Source organism: Marmota marmota, unplaced genomic scaffold, assembly GCF_001458135.2.
Source record: "Marmota marmota marmota unplaced genomic scaffold, marMar, whole genome shotgun sequence".
In the NCBI taxonomy this organism is placed as follows: domain Eukaryota; kingdom Metazoa; phylum Chordata; class Mammalia; order Rodentia; family Sciuridae; genus Marmota; species Marmota marmota.
Genome location: NW_026000000.1, coordinates 8,012,919 through 8,025,970, shown reverse-complemented (window position 1 = coordinate 8,025,970; position 13,052 = coordinate 8,012,919). Strand labels below are relative to the sequence as shown.

The following is a 13,052-nucleotide window of genomic DNA, read 5'->3' as shown; positions in this document are numbered from 1 at the left end:
GAAGCTTACATTTTCAGGGCAAATGCAAGACTCTGTGAGATTGCAGTTCTGGAAATAAAACTCTGTGTATTTTTTCTTCTTCTTCTCCTTCATCTTTTTTTTTTTTCCTTTAATGCATACTGTAATACCATCTTGCTCAGGGCAAAATACCTGAGCGATAGCCCAGAGGGATTTTAACTCACTCCAGCATCTCATCAAGAGGTCTGACAATCAATGCCTGTTTTGTTCAGCAGGCACACAGCCAGGCCAAGTTAGGCCCCAAGAGGATGGATATCCGTCCACAACCCACACTGAAGCTCTCCCATCCAGGAACAAAAGGGCAAAAGGCCTGGGATCCTGAGCCAGGGAGTTTCAACTGCACCCCTGACCTCTCTCCCAAACTGTGGCAGGTTAAAAAAGCAAAACACATGGACTTTGCTGCTGCTGCTGCTGCTGCTGCTGCTACTACTACTACTACTACTGCTGCTGAAATCATAGGAAATGAAGGCTTGTAAAGAGCCACCCTGAGGCATGCATGATGCATAGGACATCAGTGCTAACTTTCTAAAGGGACTTGATTTTCTCTCCTGAGAAGAAAGTACAAACTGCGTTACAGATTTCATGCAGAGGGTTAGGTTGGAAGAAAATCTGATATTCTATAGCTATACATGAATTACAAATGATTGCTAATTATGCTAAGTGTTTAGAGATTCTGATTATGTTGCAAGGTGTGGCAAGGTTAAACACTGCAGCAGTCCTTCCAAATGCATGAGGTCTTGGTCCTGGTACCATCTTATTTTTAAAACATGGTCTTCCAAACCACTTGCATCAAAACCACCTCAGATCCCGAGAAAGTGCAAATTCTTTCATCCATTCCTAATGTAATAATCAGAATCTTAGGGGTGGAGCCCTGAGCCTCACCAGAAGATTCTTAGCATCTCATGATACACAGGGTTTTCCCTGTCACATTCCTCATCTCCAAAACCGAAATGCATCACAGGTCACAAGGCAGCTCCAGACACTTGGGGTAAAAATTATTTAGGCTGCTTCTATTTTACTAAATTGCAACAAAAAGAATAAAGTTTAATTTTTTTTTTTTACTGTTTCACTCTATGGGGAATAAGGTCACTTTCATCTCTGCCCATAAGTAAGCAGTCCCTGAATGAGAGACTGAGGGAAGAAACAGGATAATATACTAGAAAAAAAAGAGTCATCAGATAAAGAAAAAGGAGCTTCTGAAAGGTGCAGAAGAAAATTCAGGGGATACAAAGAATCACTGTTGGAGTAAAGCTCAATCTAAGCAATGCCTATAAAACTAAACAAAAAATTCTAGAAAACCATCAGGATAAGGAGTTTGCAAATTCATGGTTTGAAAATGATGTTCATAATTAAATTTCTATTTTTCTAGACCAGAAGTTGCCTCCATGCACTGTTTTATCACTAGTTACTGGAAGAGTGGGTTCAAATCCAAGTGCTCTCACCATAAGGTCACCCTCCTTCTGCCTCCCACTAGTTGGGTTTATGCCTCTTCTTAGATCTTCTGGCTAGGTTATCCTCATCAATAAATCCCATGCCTTTGCAAGACATAATCCTCCCCAAGTCTGAACCTCTTTTAACATCAGCCAATCCCTCCATGATCAAAGGCTCTGCCTGAGAACTTACAAAGAACTTTCATTGCTCATGGTTATAATCCTCAGTCACTTTGTGATAATAATTTCTCTATACTTTTCTTTCTTGAAAGGAGGGTTCTGCAGTCTCAGTACTCTTGACATTTGGGGCCAATTCTTTGATGCTAGGACTGTCTTCTATTTACTTAATATCTTCTCTGGCCTCTATCCATTCAGTGTCAGTAGCACCCCCACAGTTGTGACAACCCAGAATGTCTCTAGATTTTGAGAAATGTCCCCCAGAGAGACAAAATTACCACCTGTTGAGAACTCTTGCTCCAAAGCTCAAACCTGAGTATGCGTCCAAATCATCCAGAAGGCTTATTAAAACCCAAATGCTGGGTACCACCTCAGAGTTTTGACTATAAGCTAGAGTATGGCCTGATGATGTACATCTATAACAAGATTCCAAGTGATGCTACTGCTGTGTTTTGGAAACCACTTCTAAGGCCCAACTGGGATCATCTGGGTAGCTTTTAACAGGTTCTACCTAAGTCAGAATCTCGATGTGGTCCAGGCATTAGTGTTTTTAAAAACCCCTGGTGATTCTAACATGGGTGGAAAACCACTCACTTAGGTTTTCAAACTCTTTCTAGAAACTCAGTTCTTTAACAACCTGAGATAAAATTTACTTTTCATTTTTAGGTCACTTGAAGATGCTTCCTTCAAATCACCTAGAAGCAAAACAATCAAACAAAAATTAAGCAGGTGGTGCTTTATCTTCCACTTTTTCCAAACCTATAGACTGGGACGATCAAGGCTTCTCCTCTCACTCTTGAGTAAGTTTAGGCCAAGAAAACAATGTGACCATATGACAAAACTAAGAAACTAGAATCCGTTCTTATTCTTTTCTAAAAATGAGGCTGCAACTTATAATAAATATGTCAGATTTACCTTCAAAAAATGCCCAGGTTTCTTTCTTTTTCTCAAAAGATGAATCTTCAGAAGCTTTGAGGGAAATCACTGGAAGACACAAAAGTAACAGCACGAATGAAGTACAGTAGCTCACAGTCCTGGCCGACACCGTAACATAAAAAAATAATGCTATAGGGTACACCCAGCACTTAAATTTATAAAATAATTTTCACACTGGAAAAACCACATTTTAATGGCCACAACTCAGAGACAAGGAAAGGCACAATGACTTACACTAAACACCTGAAAAACACCGGCCCAAGACAGGTGCAATAAGTTGTGTTGAAAAGTCATTCAATGACCAAGCCAAATTGCAACTCAATAAAAGCCCAATTTATCATATACACTTGCTAAATACAGAATATCCTGGTGGGAAGTCCAAGAACTAAAACACTATTTCACCATTTTAATGCAGTTCTTTCTGAAATGTAGTGTATTCCCGGATACAGGGGCTAGAGTTGTGCAATGACTCCAGGTCAGTGTTCTAAGCACCACTCTCCATGCAAGACAGCCCCCCCAGAGCAACGAGTCTCTGATTTTGAGGTTATTTTGTCTTCTTTCAGTTGGTGGTTATCACTGAATTTACTGTGCCTGCTTTCCACAGGTACAGAAACAGAATTGAGTTATAAGTAAAACTGAACATCACAGTAAGGAGCCTAGAATTTTGGACAGGTTGAATAGGAGTGGCATCATCACGGGTAAAAATTAAAAAGACAAAAATTTACAATATCAAGGAATGAGATTATTGTCCAATAGAACTTTCTGAGACAGTGGAGACCTTCTGTATCTGTACTGTCCAGTAGAGTAGCCACTGACCACATGTGTCTACAGAGTACTTAAATGTGGCTAGCATGACTAAGGAAGTGAATCTGTAGTTTTTAAAAAATTTTTGCAATACTGGGGGTTAAACCCAGGGCCTGCACATGCTAGGCAAACACTCTATCATTAAGAAACACTTCCGGTTGCCAGAGCTGGCCTCAAGCTTCCAATCCTCTTGCCTGGATCCCCTATGTAGCTGGGATTATAGGTGTGTGCCAGTAGGCCTGGCTGTAATTGTCTTAATTTTAATGAATTTAAATGTAAATAGCCACATGTCATGATCCTTGCAGTTCTGTATCCTTAAACCACACTGCCCTTTTTTGAGTTAGCATGACTGGGTTTTCAACTGAGCCTAGAAAAGGAAAACTGCACAAAGACCTAGTGAAGTCAACACAGAAATGTGTAATAAACCCATCTCTATCACGATCTGGAAACTTGACCCTCCAAATGTGGCCCATGGATCAACAGCATCAGGGTTACCTGCTTGTCAGAAGTGCAGCATTGCAGCCCCCATCCCAGACCCGCTGAATCCAAATCTACTTTTTAACTTAGATCCCTTGGTGAATTGCATGCACTTTAAAGTCTGTGAGGTACACTCACGTGTACACTGGATTGAAATACCAAATAGCCACTTGGACAGGTCATCGAACTTTCTTGTACCTTAGTTTCCCCATTTGTAAAATTAGGGTGGAATTAAGTGCCTATGTTAAGGTATGTGTGCAGGTCAAATGGATTAACATGAGTGAAGTGCTTAGAACAGCCACAGGACCTAGTCAGCCATCTCTATCCACAAGAACCTTAGGGCCCTAAGAAGAGGATTTTTGCCTATTGTATTCACTACTCCAATTCCCATGCCTCAAAGGGTCCTTTGCCATCTCCCTATGCCTTAGAGTGGGAATCTTTAATTTGCCCAGATGATCAACAAGAAAGTGTTCCTCTCCTTGTGGCTAAATCTCTACCACTGCAACGAGCTACCTCCATCCCAGCCAAGGTAGGTGCAAAGATCATGTTCATTTATCTTTCAGAAGCAGAAATAGTGGGTTCTTAATTTAACCAAACTACAGTTTCCTTGCCTTAGTTGATATAAGGTGTCAAGTTCTCCCTAATAAATATATGGAGACACATGTTGAAAAATCTCACAAACTGGGATTCTAAACTAATGGGACTCTAAGCAAAGAATTAGTGTTCCTCATTTTCCCCCATACAGTTATTTTATGGGAAACAGCAACAACTTTGTTTTGTGTCTAAAGATTAACAATATCAGTCATACTCTTATCTGTTTGTACAAGAAACAAAATCTTTTTCAGGGACTCTGCCAGAGCTTCAGAAACTTTCCCAAGTTTCCCTTGTAACTATCTTGTTTCAGCTGTTAATCCTGTGTTATCTCAAAGTGAATTTGATACACTGTCAGAGGATATGTCTGAGCCCACAGACTGTAAGAAACAGGACTTTTGGCTAGAGAGCAAGGGCTTTGTAGCAGATGGGCTGTGCCTCTGTGAACTATTAATGCACCTCCCTCCGTGGCTGATACAAATTCACCTTGGTCAACTTGTTCTGTCAGCATGAATGGCAGAGGCCCCAGAGACAGAGGGGCTGGAAGAGGCTGACATGCTTGGAGAGAACATCTTGCTTGGGGCTGGGGTACAACTCAGTGATAGAGTTCATGCTTAGCACGTGCAGAGCTCTAGGTTAGATCCCAGCATCATAAAATAAAAGTAAAATGTCTTGTACACTAAAGAAAAAGGGGAACATTTTCCAACTGCATATTATTCCTGTTGGTCAAAGATGTTCTGAAACAAAATACGAATCTCTTGGTCCCAGATCATTTATAACAGTTTCCACTGGATTTAGTTATCAGAAGGCTGCAGCCTTTCAAACAAGAGATGATGAATCTATCCACTCTCCGTGTGTTGGCCCTCTCCTTGAGACCCAGCTGGACACCAGACTGACATTTCAGAAGGTAATGAGCAGCCTTTCATATTCAAATTGCTAGTTCTTCCTTAGCCCTTGGAGTCCTATCCTCCCCAGAACCACCCTGATGAGGGAGTTCTCAGCCTAATCCCTCCAAATGGAAAACCCTTGAGTCTAGCTCACGTTTGAACCAATGGATTGCCCTGTAAGGTCGTGATGGTGGCTGAGACATTCCTTTGTGCTGGGCTTTCCATGGTGGGAAGCAGGACTGGGGCTTCTATCTGTTCCCAGGGGGAGCATGACTGCAGTGATACTGTCTGGATCTCCCCCTTCCCACCTCCACTCACCACCTTTTCCAGTGGGTGCAGAAGATCCCTGATCCAGGTGAACTTCTGACCTTGGCTCCCCTCCCCTCCAATTAAGAGGAGCTTATTAAACACCCTTTTCAAGGTGGCCTGTCTTTGACCTTGTGCTGTGAGACTGGCCTCCCACTCAAAGCTGCATGGGGGCAGATGTTACATGCCCTGTAGGGAAGGTCTCATACCCCAGCTGCTGGGAGTGACCTGCCTTCCAGAGAGACCCCTACTGTGACCACTCTCTCTTTTTCAATATTAAGAGGGCTCAACAAGGGAAGGTATTCAAGGACCCTGTCCGCCTCCCACTAAGGTATACAGGGGAGAATGAAGATTCTAGCTCCCATGTAGAGGTTGGGGGCCTGGAGATGCGGACAGGTACCATCGATCAGAGAAGTAGAAGGAAACCCAACTTACCCTAGCATCAAACACCTTTCTCAATATAGCTTTATCAGAAATAAAGTGGCATTTTAATTTGTTTGACTCCTATGCATTTTGATTTGTTTGATCATCCAGTTTAGGGCTCACAGTGGAGAAGAGTGACGAGAGTCACCTGACTGCTTCCTCCTTTCCTTGGGAGTTGGCACCCAGTGGAGTGAGCCCATCTGTCCTTCCATGTGAGATAAGACCTAGATGACTGAACAGCAGGCCTTTCAGGGCCCTCCTCAGGAGAGTAGATGGGATGAGATCTAATAAGTGGCAAGTTGTAAGATCCATCACATCACTGACCCTCTGGGGAGAACTGGCTGAAAGTGACCACAGGATCAAACAGCCAGGAAGAATGCAGCCCAGAGATTCCCCAGACAAACCGACTGTATCAGCCTCATGTTTGGAGGAAGCTGGTTGCAAAGAAAGAACCTCAGTCAAGTCCCCTTTGATGAGCCTATAGGGAAAGCAAGCTCGAAATGAGTGAGATCCAAGAACCTGGATTCCTAACTTGGAAAAAAAGCCACAACTTCCCTGGGGAGGGCATTTCACTGGCTGGAGCTGTGAGTTCACACCAAGACAGGTGACAATGTCCTTAGGGCATCAGGGGTCTCTGATGCCTTCACAGTCTCCCTTGCCCTGAGGATGTGATACCTGTAATTTGGATGAACCCCAGTCATCCATGGAAAAGATTTTTAGAGACCCTAGGAAAGATCCCTTCTGTTCACCTGTGCCCCCAATTCCTTCAACAAAAATCCTACAATTAAAAAACAAAAAAAAGTTTGACTGGAAATCTGTAGGTGACATCCAAAGTAAGAGACATCTTGACATAGAAAGCATTCTGGCATGCAGAATTTGACAGGAGAGTAGAGAGGACCCAGGCTTGGAGAGAGAAAAGAAGATCCTGGGGAGCAACAGCAAGGACACTGGCCCCAAGGTGGGGAGACTGGCTTAGGCATTTTGGTTTCTCCTGCTCGTCAACCAGAGCTGAAGTTTTCTCTCAGATTCTATAGCTCTTGATTCTAAAGGGAGTGCCATCATTTGGTACCCTAAGGCCGTGATTTGTGATACTTAGTGGGCAAAGTCTGGCTCTTGTTAGAATGAAGATTCCCAGGTCGCATCCCTAAGTGTCTAGTGAATTCTGGAATCCTTCCGATTAGGGGGACATCTCCCAGGAGATTCTGAGGCTCCAGGCTCCCTGCCTTAGGCACTCCTGGAAGAGAGATGGGAACAAAGTCCAAGGAGATGTGGGATAGGATATTCAGTCATGAGGAACCAGACCCAGGCCTCCATCTCCTGTCCAGTCCCAGGCAAAGTCTAGAACTCAAAACTTAACAATTCAACCCAGGGAAACAAGAGGAACAACAAAACATAAGGAGTAAACCTCTTACAAAAGGTTGTGTTCATGAAGGACTCCAGAGGGGCCTTTAAATAACATGCACCAGTGTAGACGAATATAATGTGCAGAAAAAGCTATTGGGGCTGGGGTCATGGCTCAGTGGTACAGCATTTCCTACCATGTGCAAAGCCCTGGGATTGATCCCCAGCACCATGAAAGAGAGAGAGAGAGAGAGAGAGAGAAATAATAATAATAATAATAATAATAATAATAACACCAATAATACAATAATAATAATACAATACAATAATAATAATAATAACAACAACTTTTTGGCTCTTAGTTTGAGTTATAGCTACATTGAATGAAGGAAGGAAGCCAGACACGGTGGCACATACCCACAGAACCATCTACTCAGGAGGCTGTGATAAAAGGATGGCTTGAGCCTGGGAGTTCAGGGCCAACCTGGGCAACAGAATGAGATTTCATCTCATTCTAGTTTAATAACAACAACAACAACAAAAAACACAATAACAACAAAAAAATGGATGAATTATGTGTGGTATGTTTGTGGTATCATATTAGTGGGTCAAGGTCATTCAAAGAGAATCTGGAGGCAGGACAAAGACATTGCTATATTCTGGAAGGCTGGGAAAAGAGGCCCCATCCTACCCAGCATAGCTTCCTGTACCTGGAGCCCCAGGAGCTATGGGGACCTACTGCAAGCCAGGCCACTATTTTGGCCTCGAGTTGCATGCTTTATGACCTTTCTGATTATTTTATGGCTTGTGAGTGTTTAGTTTCCTCCAGGAGGAAAGCAGTAATCCTTAAGCAGAGGGCCCTGGTCCTCAGCATGTGGGCCTTGCTAATTTGCACTCAGAGGGAGAACATCTTGCCTCAGTTTCCTTAGGCAGCATCTTGCACAGATCAGTGAGAGAGAAAAATGTAAGGCGATCGAAGAGTAGGGTGATACCAAATAAGAAAAGGTGCTTGAGTGAAAGAAAAATGAATCAACACCTTTGCTCCAAATTCACAAGTTAATCTACTCAGTTCACTGTCCCTTCTCATTCAAGGACAGGATGTTAAAACTGTTAAACTGTAGCTGTGTCCCTACTATTTATAACCGGATCAGCATTCTCAGGGGAGGCAACTGTCACCCCAGAGACACAGAGACCTTCTGTTTCTGCTCTCAGAAGTTTGCGTATTACTTCCTTTCTCCCTTGACTCTCCAAGACCCAGGTCAAAGGCAGTCTCTCTTGGGGCTCAGACAAAGCCATGTATGTCAGTAAGAACTCTGAGTGACCTGCGTGAAGCAGCTGATGAGAACAGTGAGGCTCCCATTTTGTCTAGTTTAACCCACTCTTTCCTATTGCACTCTGTCTAACATAAACTCTAGCAAACAAAGCAAAGCAAAGGAAAAAAAAATAGATCTTAAGTATACTTCCCATGATGACAAGGCAGTTGGAAAAAAAAAAAGTTAGCATTTTGAAAGGAAGCCAATTTCAGAATGCAAAGTTCATCTTGATGTGTCCAAATTGTAGTTAGGAATATTGAAATGTTAAAATGAGAGTTTGTTAACTGGCCCCCTCAATATACAGCAGGCTTTTCACTCCATGTTGACAGTTTAATCGGGCATTATACTGTGGAGTTTAAACCACTCACTCATTCTTTCATCCAAAAGCTTGTTATGGTGCCCCTTCTGTGTACAAGCACTGTGGCACAGGGGAGCATGCACAGAAGAAGAAAACGTATACTCATATGTACACACCCCTCACCCTCTGGATTATAAGGTGGGCATCCAGGAGGGTACGGGTGAAAATCTCCACCCTTCCATCTCTTTAGGCAACACACAATGATGACAGTGTCATAAACTGAAATTTCATATATGTTTGAGTTTCAGTTTTTAATCTAACATCTTCCAAGACCAGTGGGCTTGAGGGTCTGCACAATGACGAATGATTCTAAGTGGTGTTTAAATTACACTCCGATTGTCAGTTTGTTTGAGTGTCTGGACCTGTTGACACTAAACACCATGATGTGTGCTTGCTTAATTAAGCAGTAGCTCTAAATGTTTAGTAAGTCTCATTCCTAATTATCTCTTCCACGTCTCCAGAGAAAAGGGAATTATTTAGTTAATTTCTTCCACTGAAACTTGAAGTATTAATTCCCTGTGGTTTTCACTTCAGATCTAATTATTAAATTTCCTTTCACATTTTGGGGTCAAACAGTCAGATGATAAATTTTGGTCTAATTTTCCCCCAAAACACGGTTAGGGAATTTTTCATTCGCTTTGTCCATTTACCACATTGAAAACTGACTTACATAATCTTAAATCAAATAACAATTTGGCTTGTGAAAATGTGCTATGTGGGGTTAGAATGAAATATTGATTAAATTGCAGGAGACAGCCTTTGTAAATAGCTTCTGTTATTAGTATTTTCACAGTTTATGAAGGGTTCTTCTTTAAAAATATGGAGATTAGTTTTACTCCGAATGTTAAAAAGGTTCTGAATCTACAAGTTGCAGAACTGGACTGAAACACCATCAAAAACCATGCAAAAAATTCTAAGGCAACATCATTCCTGCAAACAATGCCAATCTCATGCTCTCTGGTATGAAGTGCCCATGCCGTGCCCTCAGGGTGAGCCCTTTCAGACTGGCCTATCTCAGAGCTCTCCACCAGTGACTGTTGTGTGGCACCTGAGGCTGAGGTCTGTCCTTGAACAAGAGCCCCATGGCTTCATCTTGGAAATTCTGCTGTCTACACCCGAAGAAACAGCCAGGCTTAGGATGTCATCCAACCTCCTACTGAAGCCACAGGCAATCCTTATCCTGAGCAAATCTACCAAATTCCCATTTCCTGCTATAGACCAGACCATGTGAGTGCCTTCAGAGGACAAATCTGGGAATAGTAGAACACCAAACAAGATGTAGAAGACACAAAGTCAGGGAGACTCCCAAAGTTTGGGGAGAGCGGAGGAGGCAATGAGAGGAGAGGAAATTACTACAGAACGCAGGGGACAGAACACAAACACAAGGGCCCTGATGTAGTGGCAGAGGGTAAGAGGGTGAAGGGCATGTTGAGGGGCCATCAGGATGTTCCAGTCACGGGAAGACAGCGGCTTGATTTATAAACTGCACGTAAGACACACAGCAAGTGACCAGTCAACATGGAGTGGGGAAGAGGGACACAGGGTCAGACACAACTTGGCATCTACAGGGCAAAGTACGTTTCTTCAGAAAATATCATTATTTGAAAAAATAATTGCTACAGCTCGCTACCTACAAGTTGAGCATCTCAAATCTGAAAATCCACAATCTGAAATGCTTTGAGAACTGTTTCAGAATAAAGTACATGAAAATATTCCAAAAATCTGAAAAACAAAATCCAAAATCTGAAACCCTTCTGGTCCCAAGCATTTAGGCTAAGGTCAAAGGTGATCTCAGAATTTACTCTGAAGAGGACAAGAACACTTGTCTTGGCTTATAGGAACATCTGATGCTTGAAGTTTTTAAGGCAGAGATGCTTATTTTAAATTGCTGCACCCAACTACATTAAAAGAAAAACTGTTAGATGATTATTTTTTTTTAACCTAAAGGCACCAAAAACCAAAGGAATTTGAGAATCTCTCTGTACTAGCTATAATGCCTATCAGGTTAAAAAAAAAAATCTTCCCTTTCATGGTCCCTTTGTCAGCCATGGGCACCAGCCCATACAAACTTATTGAGAAGACCCCTGGGTTTATTCTAAAGCTCTCCCTTGCCCAATTAGCAAAGACTTCTTATTTGATGTCCTAATGTCTCTTCATTCCTACTGCCAATTTTTTTCCTCTTATCATTTTAAGTTTATGCAACTACAAAGCACTCTGCCTTTTCCCTGTCTAGTCTGGGCCCACAGATCCACACTCCAAGCAACCACCAGAGGAATCCTTCAAAAGCTTTCCATGGCTTAAAGCACTAGTGCAGATTCCCTAACCTGCCTAGAGGTAAGATTCCCCTCAACTGCATATTCCACACTAGATTCTATCCCAGTCTAAACAACCAGAATCCCCTGGCAGATGCTGGGGAACCTGCATGTTAACAATGGCCCCAGTGACCTTGCACCTAATGGAAGAAAAAGTAGGCCCAAATCTCCATCATGTCAGATTAGGCCCCAACTTCCTTAATAAGACTCTCTATGGTGCAAGAATTAAAACCAAGAATCAATAAATGGGATGGATTCAAACTAAAAAGCTTCTTCTCAGCCAAAGAAACAATCAGTGAGGTGAATAGAGAGCCTAAAGAATGGGAGCAAATCTTTACCACAAGCACATCAGATAGAGCACTAATCTCTAGGATATATAAAGCACTCAAAAACCTTAGCACCAAAAAAAAAAAAAAAAAAAAAAAGCATCCCAATCAATAAATGGGCCCCAAAACTGAAGAGACACTTCTCAGAAGAGGATATATCATCAATCAACAAACATATGAAAAAATGTTCAATATCTCTAGTAATTAGAGAAATGCAAATCAAAACTACTCTAAGATTTCATCTCATTCCAGTCAGAATAGCAGCTAGCAAGAATACAAAGAGCAATAAGTGCTGGTGAGGATGTGGGGGGAAAGGCACACTCATACATTGCTGGTGGAACTGCAAATTGGTGCAGCCAATCTGGAAAGCAGTATGGAGATTCCTTGAAACATTTGGAATGGAACCACCATTTGACCCAGCTATCCCACTCCTCAGCTTATACCCAAAGGACTTAAAAACAGCATACTATAGGGACACAGCGACATCAATGTTTATAGCAGAACAATTCACAATAGCTAAACTGTGGAACCAACCCAGATGCCCTTCAGTGGATGAATGGATAGGGAAACTTTGGTATATATACACAATGAAACATTACTCAGCATTAAAAGAGAATAAAATCGTGGCATTTGCAGGTAAATGGATGGAGTTGGAGAATATAATGCTAAGTGAAGTAAACCAAGCCCAAAAAACCGAAGGCCAAAAGTTCTCTCTCATACAAGGATGCTGACTCATAATGGCAATGAAGCTTGGGAGGAATGGAGGAATTTTAGATAGGTAAAAGGGGAGGGAGGGGAAGGGAAGGGGCAAAGGGGTAGGAATGATGTGGAATGAGTTAGACATCATTACCCTAAGTACATGTATAAAGACACAAATGGTGTGAAAATACTTTGTGTACAATCAGTGACTTGGAAAATTGTGCTCTATATGTGTAATATGAAATGAATTGCATTCTGCTGTCATGTATAACATATTAGAATAAATAGATAATAAAAAAGATCAATTCCAAGTCATACTGATGGATTCTACATAAAAATAAATGTAAAATGTCATCAATTACTTAAATGTGAAACATTGTTAAAATTCTAGCCAAGGTGCCCATCAACAGATGAATGAATAAATAAAATGTGGTATGTTAAAAAAAAATGACCCCAGTGATTCTTATCATCAAGCAAGGTTAAGAATGCTAGCCTATAAAATGAAGTAGAAACTCCTTTATACAGTACAAGCCCATGCATGATGCACAGTGTCTTATCCACGCCACTCCTCGGTTAACTGCCTGTGTCCGTCTAGCATTGCCCTCTGTCTTGGTCTTTGAGGGACCCTCCAGTGATGGACCCACGGTGTCCTGT

General features: G+C 41.9%; 1 protein-coding gene and 1 long non-coding RNA gene across 2 annotated transcripts in view; one reads left to right on the top strand and one right to left on the bottom strand.

The window, feature by feature from the left end:
• Window positions 1-13,052, bottom strand: part of Vstm4 (V-set and transmembrane domain containing 4) — a 92,820-nt gene that overhangs the window by 58,510 nt on the left and 21,258 nt on the right. The window contains exon 3 of the mRNA XM_015498909.2: window positions 2,541-2,609. Within this exon, the coding sequence (XP_015354395.1) occupies window positions 2,541-2,609 (69 nt within the window). The remainder of the gene's footprint in view (window positions 1-2,540; window positions 2,610-13,052) is intronic.
• LOC107153366 lies at window positions 2,637-11,599 on the top strand. Its single transcript, XR_007349236.1, has 3 exons — window positions 2,637-4,371; window positions 5,232-5,340; window positions 6,161-11,599. It is a non-coding gene; the product is annotated as an uncharacterized LOC107153366 (long non-coding RNA).